General features: G+C 37.9%; 1 protein-coding gene and 1 long non-coding RNA gene across 5 annotated transcripts in view; one reads left to right on the plus strand and one right to left on the minus strand.

Moving 5' to 3' along the window:
• Positions 1 to 3,423, plus strand: part of RIPOR2 (RHO family interacting cell polarization regulator 2) — a 141,083-nt gene extending 137,660 nt beyond the window's left edge. For all 4 annotated transcript variants that reach the window (XM_075585570.1, XM_075585568.1, XM_075585571.1 and 1 more), the window contains one exon: positions 709 to 3,423. In XM_075585570.1, the coding sequence (XP_075441685.1) occupies positions 709 to 809 (101 nt within the window). In that variant the 3' untranslated portion in view covers positions 810 to 3,423. The remainder of the gene's footprint in view (positions 1 to 708) is intronic.
• On the minus strand, positions 1,971 to 12,414 carry LOC142486975 (uncharacterized). The gene is made up of 2 exons (XR_012799097.1): positions 6,291 to 12,414; positions 1,971 to 6,151 (listed from the first exon to the last, which is right to left on the minus strand). It is a non-coding gene; the product is annotated as an uncharacterized LOC142486975 (long non-coding RNA).
• Between the last annotated feature and the right edge of the window lie 1,654 nt (positions 12,415 to 14,068).

A 14,068-nucleotide genomic window follows, 5' to 3' on the forward strand; every position in this document is an offset into this window, starting at 1 on the left:
CATGTATGTAATGGCTATGTATTTGGAACCATGTACTTGTCATAACTCTGTGCCCTTGAAAACGAGAGGTAATTCTCAATGTATTACTTCCTGGTAAAACATTTTATAAATAAACAGTTTTGGTCATTGTATAGAGTGGTAATCAAATATGCCCAATATCCCAGCATGCACAATGTCAGGACAAGCGCTCTTTGGTCCTTCATGTACATCAAAACTATTTCAGCCCTTAGAATTTTAATCTACAGGTTGTATTTTTGAGGATGAATCTTTGAACTGCTGTTTTTAAAAAAATAGGGTACTAGGTCATGATTTTTTCTATAAATGAAATCCTTTATAAAATACATTTAAAGTTTGGTCATTCATTTTTACTTTCTTTCTGGCCTATAGCTGGGTCCTGCGTATGCTTCTCATAAAATAACACGTGGTGAGGGGGGGAGGAGAGCTAGCTCACACCCCCTAGAGGCACAACCGCTCTTATGTATGCAACAGCCCATGCAGGCCTCTGATTTTCTAAAGCGACCTGTGCTGAAGCAGGGATATCCTGAAAACCGAACCTATTGGGGAGGCTTTAGGACAGAAGTTACTGGGTTACTGTACAACACCCTTCAATAGCAAAAGTGTTTGTAATTGAATTGCCAGAGGGAGCAGTGTGTTGCCCAACCAGGGTCAAATGATTTACTACATCTTACTGGGTTTTTTTACAACTAGGTGAAGATGGGCGACTAGCATATGAAAGACTTGATCAACTTCCCCAGGAATTTCCCAGCACAGGAGATCACCGTGGAGCTGCAGTTGCCACTGCATTTTAGCTTTCCGTTACCTCTGCTTACATGTTGACAGTATTAATAGTTGTGTCTGCCTACAGAAGAACATACTGCAATCCAGAACCAATGGGGATGCTATAGGAACCATCTGGGATCAATTACTTTTCTATAACACCCATAGAGGTTTATGTAACAAGGCAATTTTGTAGCAAAATGTAGGCATTTTTTTTTTACCTTGCTCCAATGTATCAAACTACTTTGCTTTAACTTTGCCCCATCTGCTCCAGATTGTGACTTGAGGAGAGTCAGAAGGAGGAGTTGGGCAGGATTAACACAATGCACTTATTGGAATGAGATGTATCACATTCTACCCCTATGTGTTACGCACAAAAATCAGCCAAGTAAAAGGTGGCATAACTCTCAGGCTTGTACCAATCTGCCCCAGATGTAAGAAATGGAGCAGTGCATGAAAACACACTTGTCTTGATACATACACCATATGGGGGGTTTCAGACCATCATCTGAAATTTATTCTGCCTTATTCTGCAAAAAGGGATTCTGGGTGATGACAAGCAAAGAAGCAAAACACAATAAGGTTTTGGTGGGTAAAAAAGTGAAAATAACCCTCTATCGTAGAGCTGCTTTGCAACCACTTGCAGCTTCACAATGGTCAATCAGCAACCAAGCTCAAACTGATGCATCCAAAAGACAACACAGCTATCTTGGAGTTGGTGTCCCCAAACCAGACAAATGTAGCGATACAGCCATGTTTAAAATAGATTTGAATGTCATTACCTAGAATCCTTTTTTGCAATTTATCCAATAGGCTGTATGACATGTACGGGTTTTGGCAGCCAGCATAAGATCAGCAGATACACTCATTGGTTTCTTGTTTTTGCTGTGCCTTGCACAGTGGAGAATGTCCTGTCACTTTTACTCACCATAACCTTACTGTACTGTGTTTATTCTCAAAGACAGATTTCTCAAACCTATTTCCATTCATTTCTTTTGCCTAAGCCATTCTCTAGCAACCTTTATCAGAATGATGTAGATGTAATAATTTATTAAGTTAACTTGAGTTGTATTCTTCTTATAGCTTGTATTGTTTTTTACCAGGTGAAGTTAAAATATATATATATATATATATATATATATATATATATATATATATATATATAGTTGCTTCTTTAGAAATGTCATCTCAACTTTTTGACTCCCGTATACGTGAGATTTCTGATTTTGCAAGATGGTATATGTGGATATCTGATGTTTTAAGAGTGAGATAGTGATTTCCGACCCTCCAGCAGTCCCTGTTTAGCAGATACAGTACCTATTTGTTTGGGTTCCTGTACCAAACGAGACAAGCTGCACCTATTGTACCCAATTCTGCCAGCGGAGAGCAGGAGCAGCTCCAGTGTCTGTCTCCTGCATTCATTGGTTGATACTCAAAGCATCCGCAAGCGAGAAAGTGGAGTAATACAATATTTCAGCAATGTGCAACATATCAACATTTCAGTCACAACACTGTAGACATTTATCAAGGCCTTCTTCAGGTGGGGTTTTGGTATAGAGATACAAAGGGTAGGTGTTGTATTTTATTTTTAAACGTACTCCCAAATGAAAATTTAAATGTTGTAAATATAAACATAATGGTACTGTATACCTACACATACTATCACACTACTGATCATAGCACTTTTGCGCAATGCTTTAATGGTTTAGATAATGCCTCTAAAGGAGCAACATGTTCATACTCAAACTCAATCTTTTATAAGATTTTGTGGTATTTTATCTACCTAACTTGATCTACTGTAAAATACAAGTGTATTAATTGAATTGCTAAACATTTTGTTTAAAAAAAACGTAATTTTTGTTTTGTATTGTCATTAAGACATTTCCATTCATTCAGGGATTTTAATGTATTACTAGAGTATCATGTCATTTTACTGTAAATAAATGCTTAGCTTAACTTTCACCAATGGATTGAAGTGACTGTGGGTCTGGTACTTCTTCTTATGCTATAACAGTGCCCTTGAAGTCAGTTTCCTGCGTAATTATTTCAATGTAAACAAGAAACAGCTTTCATATGGCCAGGAGTAAATTGAAGAGGCATTGTTAGCACGAGAGAAATATGCTGCAGCGCATAATGCTATACAATCTGCAGGGTGGCTGGTAATGTTTTGCTGTATAGTATGTACTGTGTTGCTAAATAAAAAAACGTTCTATTTCATTAAAAACTTAAATTTGCCAAGCCTTCTGGCATTTCATGTTCCAAGTGAATGCTTTAGTGTAAGGCTGTGTATATTTATTTGCTAGCATAAATACAAATGCATATCTATATAGCACTCTTTATAATTACAAGTTATGATCATACTCTTTATGATGTTTACCTATTTACCAATAATAAAATATTGTTTTCACTGTACCCTAACCCTTTCTGTGCCAGAGGGGCACATCCATGCAGAGCAATGCCTTGCAGGCCTCTCTGGCAGGGAAAAGGTTAAGGCTGGATGTTTACTCTTCCTGGTGTCGTTTTGCATGAGGTGGCCCTTCCTCTGGACTGACCTGTGCTATTATGCCTTTTTAGCCCTGCAGTATTTGTACGCAGCCCATTTTCCATTGTGTATACGTTACAATAAAGACTATTTTTGAAATACTAGCTGGACAACAGTAGTACATTTTTGGGTAATATGCAGAGAAAATGCAGATTAGGGCGTTCACCACCCTGCTCCTTTTCTAAGGGGAGATTGCGTTTGCGGTACACACAATAGAATTGGAAGTGGAGCGGGACTCTGATTCTGTTTGTCGTCCGTGGGCTGGCCACGCCTATGTTATTACTGCTGATGTGAGATCATGGTTGAGATCCCATAGGCCTGATGGCGCTCGGGGTTCTTCCGGACATCCAGCAACATGAAGGTTAAACACTGTATGCTATGAGATGATTAACCAGAGATAAAAGGGAAAGAATAATACTTACCAGAAAAGGTTGGAAAGCAACAGATCAAATGAGAATAGAAACATTTCCATTTTTACACAGGTAGTAAATAAGGCAAAATGTCACTTTAAAGATGATTGCATTTTTTCAAGGAAACCGTTTAATTTTTATTCATTTTTCTCTTAAACGTCATTGCTATTTTGTTTGCACTTTTTTTAGTGCTGTACCTATCCAACTTATTGGTAAAGGGAATAATTCCCAACATTTTCCATTGGAAACATAAATGAACATGTTGCCGTTTTAAGCAAAATGTAGTGGAAATGTGCAAGTACAGTATGTTCCAGTTCACACATTCTGAAAAATGTTATTGAGCATTATTTAGTTTGAGAAAGTCCCCCAACTTTCACAAAGTTGCCATAAGCATCGCGCACATTTGCAAATGTAACCCCCTTGTAAGTTCAGGTAGCTGACACACGTACACTGCTCCTTGGCTGCAATAGAAAACTACAATTCCCAGCTTGCTGTGCTGCAGCAGGGAGCCACTTCCAATACAGGAAAATGTGACGTGATGGACAGGGCCTCGGCCAATGAGACTGGATTCAGGAGAGGAAGGAGCTCTCTAAGGCGTGCAATATAGTGTGCGCGTCAATTATAATTGGCTGTGTTAGCCAGATGTTTCTATACTTGGGCCGCGCGCAAGGCTGTGAGCGGTGGCGCGACAGACCAGGGAAAATACAATAAAATTGTATTTTCGCGCTGCTGCCACGCTGCGAACCAATCACGGCACGGCCTAACGCTGTGACGTCAGAGTCATGGACCCTAAACGGACGCGTTACCACTTGCAGCCTACCAACTAAACGCGCACAAGCACCGCCGGACGCGCGGCCACACGCGCAGCAGCAAGAACTATAAAACAAGCCTAATAGTCCTTGGCTGGAAGTGCAGGGGCAGAACTGCAAAGGGCAGATTTGCACGAGCCTGAAGGACTTCAGGATTGATCGTGTGTGACCCAGGGCCAGTCTGTGTATCGCTAAAGAGAGTGGGCATTGACTGGAGGGAGAACAGCAGATCGTCAGAGTGAAAGCAGCATGAGGGGACCCTCAACGGGTTTCAGCCAAAAGTGGTATAGAAGAATTTTGCGAAGTACATACCTGCTCCATTTATTTGCATTAACAAGCTCCAACGGTGTGCTGGGACCATCACATAGGCCCTGATACCCAGGACTGGGTGGCCACAGCATCAGACACTGACATACACACGTGCTGCGTTTATGGGGAATGTTATGTTGATGTGTTCTAATATGAATGTAGTGATCCTTTGCTACGGGTCACAAGGTACCCAAGGTTTATCCATACTTGCTATATAATAATGGTTATATTACAAACATCATTGTAGTTTGTCTCTCGTTGTCTTGTGTGGTGAAAGATGTCTTTCTTTATATTATCACAGCTGCATATAATAATTCTGCATTCCGATTTTTAGTATGCAAAATAAATGCTTATAAGTCCGAAGTTATTACTTACATACACAAATAGTAGGTATATGCTGGTTACATCAAATAGGTCATATTTTTTTTCAGAGAGATTGCATGTCATTCATTCTCTGGGTGAACATCTTCCTTCCGTGTCTTCCTATCTTGGTATCCTGGCCCCCTAGCTAATTAATCTGTCAATCTTTTATACAGAGAATATTCCAGAGTCAGACTTCTTACGCTAAGTATTATGACTGAATATGGCACAACCATGTGTCTTTCCAGAATAATCTATAACTTTTGTCTATCTAGCATGATGTCACACCTCTTTATCTTTCATATAAGGAGCTCAAGCGATTATCAGAAGTGGTTACATCATCCTCAAATGTATTTCTTACCAACAGTTGTTTGTAGCAAATCAATGTCACAGAAACATCAAACATAGAATCTATTTCAGATAGCCCAAGACAGCTGTACTGTATGTCATAATTTAACTATAAATCTAACCACACCAAGAATCCTTGCGGTCAAAATGAGTCTCATATTGCATATGCTTTTACTTCAAACATTAAATTAATTACAGTATAATGATATTTGAATGGCTAACATGTGGCATACCACCCAGAAATACAGGATCCAGGCCCCCTACCCAGAAACAGGTCTCAGTCTGGGGCCAGGATAAAGAGTGGTTACACAAAGATCACATAAAAATCCCAAAATGTGGAACATTTTCAAACTATTCTAAATGTTTTCTCCCCCCCCCCAAAAAAACACACACACTTTCAGGGATACCCAAGTCATATGGACAGGCTCCCCTGCCAATGACTGTGAACACAAAGAAGGGTGCATATGTTTGGGTATCTGCAAATAAGATGAACAAAGGGGACGAACCAGGAGAGGAGAGGCTTGGGTCACTTCCGTCATGGTTTTTCGTTACAACACGAGAATTTTCCCATCAAAACGCTGTAGGTGCCAGCAAAGCTGAAAAAGAAATATGCACACACCTAATATAAAGCAAAAATCAAAAATACATTAGGTGTACCTTTGCTTAATGGGCATTTCCTAGATAAAGTCCACAAGAGTAAATCTAAAAATTAGAAACTAACAGACAGGCACTTACATATTGTAAATTTCCCGCTTTCCGCCTTATGGAAGTGACCCTCTCCTTGGTTCAAGAGCCTCCCAGGAGGAATACCCACGATCTAGTGTGCGTTGCTGTTATGGAAACTTCGGACGTCCGGGAGAAATAATTGAGACTTAGTTGTTTTTCTCAGCTACTTCTCGTTTATTGTTTCAAGTGTATAAGCTTTTATAGGCATCCGTGACGTACCATGGAACACTCCAGTATGTATCACAAGTTTACATACGTCAATAACATCTTATCTTATTGTTATGAGTCATTGTCACACATTGCTATTCAAACAAAAACTATATGCTAAGGGGGTTAAAATGTTCTAGGAAAAGTGTCAAGAGAACGTCCTTGATACAAAAATAAAGCGCATGCAGTTTTATCTTATAGCAATAACAAGTTTTAGCTCTATAAGCAGTTTACTATAACAATAACAAGTTGTTTACGATTTTAGACTGTTAAGGCAAAATTCATTATGGTTATAATTGCAGACATAATGAGTTTCACACAAAATGGAGACCTACCCCTTGTATAATCATTAACAATATCTCCTTTTGTCATAACATGACAATTACTATTTTTGATACTGTTGATATACTTTGTCGTACTAAACTAGTGGTGCAGGTGTTGCGGGGGTCAGAGAGAAATATATATATAAGATGAGCAAAAAACTATTTTCTCTTAAGAACCATGGAATAAAGCTACAGTTCTATTACAATTCAAGGCCCGTTGCTTCTTGGGAAAACAACTTCTTGGAATCATGCCTGAAAATTGTTAAGATAAAAAGGTGCAAGCTTCTGCTTTTTCAAAATTGCTGCATCCCATAAATTCACAGAATGGAGAACAGACAAAATGGAGGACAGGCTAGTAATTTTAACAATGTCAATATTAATAAAATTACTATTCACACTGCTCTTCTATGACTAGCGCTAAGGGATTTCTGAGAATTGATGGGGGGCTAATTTCTACTGGGAGCGACTGCACAAACATCCTCCTCGCACGCATCTTTTATACTGCATTTACTCAGAATGGCAAAACAGCAAAGTGGTTGCTACAGTCAAAATGGATGACTTGTCCTTGTGGTTGACTCACGCCCCTGGGTGACCTCCCACCTTCCTCATATCCAATCTTCTCAGTCCTCCCCATATCCTTAAGAGACCATTTCCTTGTCCTGCTGGACCAAGAAGTTGTCCAATGGTGCATGAATTCATTTCTTTCTGGACATTATATCGGCCCAGTTGATTTCTTCTTCGGTCTCTTCTTCTGGGGGACTGCCGACATCTTTATCACCGAAAAGAGGCATAGCGTTTTTGGGCATAGCGTTGGTGGGGAATTGCAGCACACTTCTGGACCAAAGTTTTGCTGTACTTAACACATACATAGAGAGCAATGAGTAGAACAAACACACATACAAAAACATCCGCTAGCTTCGCTTCCAGAGAACAAATCCAACCACCAAGTCCCAATGAATCCCATCCCTCATCTCTACCTTTAAACACTCTTCCTAAATAACATAACCTGGTCTCGTTGCAGGGTAATTCTCTATCTATCCTTCTAACACAAAGTCAATAACTTCCCTACGGCAAACTCATATTACCACACCCTTCGTAACCAATTTCTCATATATGGTTCTACAAGTGTCTTATAACATATTGTCCTTTTCCTAAGGGGTTAAATGTAACTTGTGTTCTTGGGGTGCAACCTATTCGGTATGGATAGTACATTGGGTTACATTGCACATAAGATATGGTCTTTGTTTACCAGGATCCCATTATATAACAAAAAAGAGTGTGCATATATACTATACACAGAACAATAAAAACAAAATAAACATTACTAAACAAAATATACCTGTTACTACCCTATCGTCTTTGTGTGTACACTACTTACACAAACCTAATAGAATATACATTATAATTAAAATAATAAAACCTGTAAAGAAAAAAAGATTAAAAAGTTCAAAGTTCATGTGTTGAGGCCCAGACTTTTGTCTGTGTCTTTCTCCTCCGTTGGTTTTTGGCGGTGATTATTATGTAGCGGCTGTGTCTTTAGGCCTTTCCACCTTGGCTATGGTTGTGAGTAGTATTTCAAATGGCCTTTTCATCTGGGATAAAGAGCATGCTGGTGTAGGAATTGCTTGACCATTAACCCCGTCTCGAGTAGGTGCACTTTCAAATTTGACATATATCTAGAGAGACTCAAAAATATATTAGTTGCATGCAATACTTACTTAATTGTTTTACTAAGCAGTCATTGTGGTCATAAGACTTGGTGCCCCAGCTATTGCCAAACCAAAAGAAAATGGCTAAAATGATTCTGTATAGAACTCCAAACTAAATTACTTGTAATATATATGCCATCTAACTTCTGGGCATAGACAGCTATATGATAAACAACAATAATACCCCTCCTTTGTTCACATCTATTATATGTGAACAATATTACACAAAGGATAACCGCATTTAAAACATAACTAAATATAGTTGCTTGATCTGTAGCAAAACTAACCTGAAACCTTTGGGTATAAAATTTACATTAAAAATCTCAAAACACTATTGAATATGTAATTATAATCTGCTATTGTTTTCTGACAGAGACCTTAAAAAACACAAAATAACATCTGGTTTGTTGAGAGAACAACCTGTAACATGAAAATTATAGACACAGATTTTAAGACTGTCCATTTCTAGGATTGCAACAAACTTGAGAACTTTCTGGGCATCCTGCCAAAACCTTGGAACAAAACAGATAATAATAAAAAAATAATGTTACTGAAATTTAACATACAGTGCAATACAATTTGAAACAGCTTGAAAATGAAGCTCCTTACACATCCCGATACAGAATAAATTATGACTGGTATTCAAAAATTAAAACTGGATTTTTGTTAAACAGAAAATTATAGGCTCAACATATACTTTAAACAGTTTATAGTTACTTGTTACACAGAAAAAGAAACAAAAAATAATACAAACAAAAAAACCAAAACAAGGCAATGCAAAACTGTTTGATCCTGCCTGCAAACTATATTAATAAAAATGTCCCTTTCTTTTATTATCATATCCTAAACGACAGTTAAACCTAATTAGTCGCAACAGAGCTTCAGTTAACTTTCGTGTCTGAAATGTAAATGTATCTCTGCACATTCTTTATTACTTGAGATGGGGGGCTGTCTGGGCTGCTATTCTGATTCTCTCTCTCCTTTCTTGAGATGGAAATAGAGAAGTTGGAAAAGGATGTCTTTCTGGTTTTAAAAATGTATCGTCTGGCCAGAACTAATAAATCCTTAAAATATACCAGTGACCGGGCTTAATTATAAAAAATGGTAAAAATCAAAAGATTTTTCCACATTTGCCCATTCTTTATCCTCTTCTCAATAACTAGTCAAACTCTCCCTTGCCCAGTGTTGATTAGTTTGTGCTGTAGTGGGGGTGTACACCATTAAAAATTAAACTTCAACATAAGCAATTAATTATTCTTATTTTTGTAAGACCTTGCAAGTTTTCGGGATGGTAGTTTGTATACATGTAATAAGCCGGCGTAACCATGATTCAACTCTCACATGGGATTCATTCAGGTAAAATTCATGAAACACACAGGGATTACTCAATCAAACAACCTTTTTACCATATTTATACCTGAAAATCTAAAAAAACATTCTGAGGAAAAAAACAAATTTTCCTACCTTAAACTTACACCTAAAACATATTTTCTACTGAGATTTACAACACTTGAGTAAACCTGAGATTATGAATCCCGGCGGGGAAGACCCATCTTGATTTAAACAAAAACCATCTACTAAAAATATATATATTTATTTAATTTTTTTTAAATCAACGATGTTTTCTTTGGTTCTTTTTCTGAGGGGCTGCACTGCAATTACCGGCAAAATGTCCTGTCTCCTTTACAATTATAACACTTACTGTCCTTTCTTTTAACCCTATCATGTGACCCCTCTTGGGTCCTAGATTTCTCTTCCAGAGCCTTTGCTTTCTTACTGTAGCTTCCCTGCTCATTTGCTTTCTCGACCACAGTAGCAATTCCTGACAATCTTTTATGCTTCCAACCAATACACTTCCTCTACTCTCGTCACAATTTCTGCTTGTAAACCTTTCACAAAAGCCGCCACTATAAGTGGTCTTGCGCTCATCTCTACTTCCTCAATACCTCCATATGCCTATATTATTTCCAATAATATATCGGCAAATTCACTTGCTCTTACCTCCTTATTCACTTGCTGTTTCTTCCTTATTTACTTACTGTTTCTTCCTTATTCACTTGCATTATGTTAAAAGTAAATGCAGCAGTTATTAAATTGGAAAAATTATATTCTCTGCCTTTATTGACTCTCTGACTTTCTAACATCTACTAATAACAGTTTAACAAAAACAAAACCATCTCTGTCACTATTTTTATTCCTTAAACAAACATTCCACACTCGTTCTGCCAACATTCTCCTAGCTTTCCCATGTGTTGGTAGACGGACCTGCAAATGCCTGTGCCACAGGGTCAATATCTGATTCTGATTTGTCCTCTGACTTTTCCCTGTCCTGTGAACGGTCCCTGGCAGGGGTTAATTCCTGCCTAGAGTCTGTCTCCTCCCCATCCGTACCGATCTGCCTGGTAGGCTTGTCAATAGGAAGTGGTCTAGGGAGACTGTTCTTTCGGGTTCCCCGTGCAGCCATAAAGACTTCTTCATCGGAGAATACCTCAGAGCCTGTGACCTGGGAAAGGTTAAGGGGCTCATTGGGGTAAATTGGGGCTACCTATGGAGGTGGTAATTGTCCCGGTGCCGTAGGGGCAGGGGGCAAATATGCATTTTGAGAGTGGTGAAAAATTTCAGTTGGCAGCACTTCAAAGTTGCAATTTTGACACACGCTGCAGCACATTTCTTAACAGTTTTAACACATTTCTTATTGTTATTGTTAGTCTTATACTTTATTTTGTCTGGCTTACTTCCAGACAACATTTTACTTGTTATTAGCCATGATTAGCTTATAAATTAAACGTATCTTAATACAATATAACATTATCAAAATATACGTGATATAGGGTCCCAATAGACAGCCCAGTATACATACAGGGCTTTATACTTTAACCCCCTGTTTTACAGTGGGGACTTTCCCATTATACAGACAGGACTCTTTACCTTCTGTTGACGTTTTTTTTTTTTTTTAATGTTTCAATATTTTTCGATTGAAAGCAATGAAATTTAGATTTAAAAATTTGACAGCAAATAGGAATCACTCGGCCAGCATTGTCTGCCCATTTTACTTTTTTTTTTTTTAAATCAGTCGGGACTTTTAACCCGCTTTTAAATTGGACCCCATATTTTCTCGGGGGTACCCTTTTTACCTTTGATTTTCTGACTTTTATGCCCTTTGTCATTTCTGCTTAGGTTAGACCCTATATCTTAACAATTTCTCACAAGCGGCACCGCGTTATTTACATGCAATTGATACAAGCCTTATGCACCTTAAAACATACAAATATAGTTTCCTCAGGCACACTAGATAGTTTTATTTTATTTATTATTATTATTTCAGTCGGGAACTCTAACCCAGACTCACTATATGAGACTCTTTACTCATATAAGACTATCTTAACTCTTAACCAGGAGGTATAACTAAATGTGGGTAGTTTGGGATTCAGGGACACCGGGAGTTTATACGGACAAAATAATATCACGTACTTACCCCAATGGCACTGAATCCCACTTCTGACACCATCTGTAAATTTCCCGCTTTCCGCCTTATGGAAGCGACCCTCTCCTTGGTTCAAGAGCCTCCCAGGAGGAACACCCACGATCTAGTGTGCTGTGCTGTTATGGAATCTTCGGACGTCCGGGAGAAATAATTGAGACTTAGTTGTTTTTCTCAGCTACTTCTCGTTTATTGTTTCAAGTGCATAAGCTTTTATAGGCATTTGTGACGTACCATGGAACACTCCAGTATGTATCACAAGTTTACATATGTCAATAACATCTTATCTTATTGTTATGAGTCATTGTCACACATTTGCTATTCAAGCAAAAACTATATGCTAAGGGGGTTAAAATGTTCTAGGAAAAGTGTCAACAGAAAGTCCTTGATACAAAAATAAAGCGCAAGCAGTTTTTTCTTACAGCATTATTTATTCAGCCACCTTGCAGCAAATGATTACATCGTTTTTCTGAAAATGTTTGTCCTAGAAAACAATTCTTTTATTTCTAATCGAAAATCTGTTAGGATTTAGCAAATCCATCAGGTAGTTCCATTTCTTCTACAGCTGCCATTAGTCAACCACGTTTACAATTACTTTAATTATTTTCTGCAGTACTCTGTTCTCAGGATGTTATCCTCCATCAAAGACCTGTTTGGTTTATTATCTAAACTGAACGTGTGATTTAAAAGAGAATTAAATTCTTGTCATGATGGCTGTAGTTAGATATTGCACATACAGCTGGTATGGAAGTTTTTAGACTGGTTCTTATACAAGCTTATGAGGGGAACCACTGGTTGATGTTTCTTCTATCACTCCAGCATTGTGTGCTTCATAAAAATGATTTCAGGTTTGAGAGGCAATATTATCTGTAAATAAAAGGGATAGCAATTGGCTCAAATCTAGTCCTTTCATATGCAAATCTTTATGTGGACACGTATGAAACTACATCAATCATTCTCAATATGCTAAGAACATTTATAAATAGTTTAGATTAATCAATTAGGTGTTTTTAATTTGGACGGGAACACATTAGAAGCTCGTGGACTTTATTTGATTATATCAATTCACTGGATACTGCTATACCTTTTATTATAGCATGGAGTAGACAACAGCTATCCTTTCTGGATGTTCTCATTAAGGTAACTAATGGTAACATTTAGAATGGGTGACGCGTAAAGCACAGCAAATGAAGGGGAGGGCTGGAGGCAAAAATAAGTTAAAACAAACTATTTATTGGGCATATTAGCCAAACATAAGGACACACATTAAAATACTCTGACGCGCTTCCCACCGTGGAGGCGCTTTATCAACGAGTAACACATTCTCTTCTAAACACTGCTTAAGTAAAGGATAGTCAGAAAAAATACGCCCTCAGGATTATTGAATTAATTATGCACACATTATCACACAAACCCCTATTGGGTACGATCACATTCAGACAGCTGACCATTACTACAGAGTTTGGTGATTCATCAAGTTCAAAAAATGCCTACTTAGAAAACAACAAAATCATCACATTGAAAAACAATAAATATATAAAGTATCAATATCAAAAAAAAAAGCAGAGCAACTAGACTGTAATATATAAAGTAATAAGATAGATGTAATGCAATTTTTTTTTAAACCAAACAAAAACAAATGTGTAGAATATAAAAACCGAAGAAAACCCCAAGAACAAACATATATCAATAAATAATTGATTATAAGGTAGATATCATAAAATAAACATATATAGACCATCAATGAATAAAATAAAAAATATGCACAATAAATAGTTTATTTTAACTTTGTTTTGCCTCCAGCCCTCACCTTCATTCACTGTGCTCTACTCTTCACCCATTTTATTTTTGCATACTCAACGGTATTGAAGCATGCTTTCCGTGTTCAGGGATATAGCTGTTTTTTGCATTGTGAGTATACCCCTTGCAGCAGCGTTTGGTCCTTCTTTGCCAGTGTGGTTACGGGACTCCACTTATCAGTAGCGGAACCGCAGGAGGTGACACAAGCACCCGTGAGAGGGGGTCTGTTATCGCCGGACTCATCCCACGAGGGCACGGATCATCTTG

This window comes from Ascaphus truei, chromosome 2, assembly GCF_040206685.1.
Source record: "Ascaphus truei isolate aAscTru1 chromosome 2, aAscTru1.hap1, whole genome shotgun sequence".
Classification (NCBI taxonomy): Eukaryota; Metazoa; Chordata; class Amphibia; order Anura; family Ascaphidae; genus Ascaphus; species Ascaphus truei.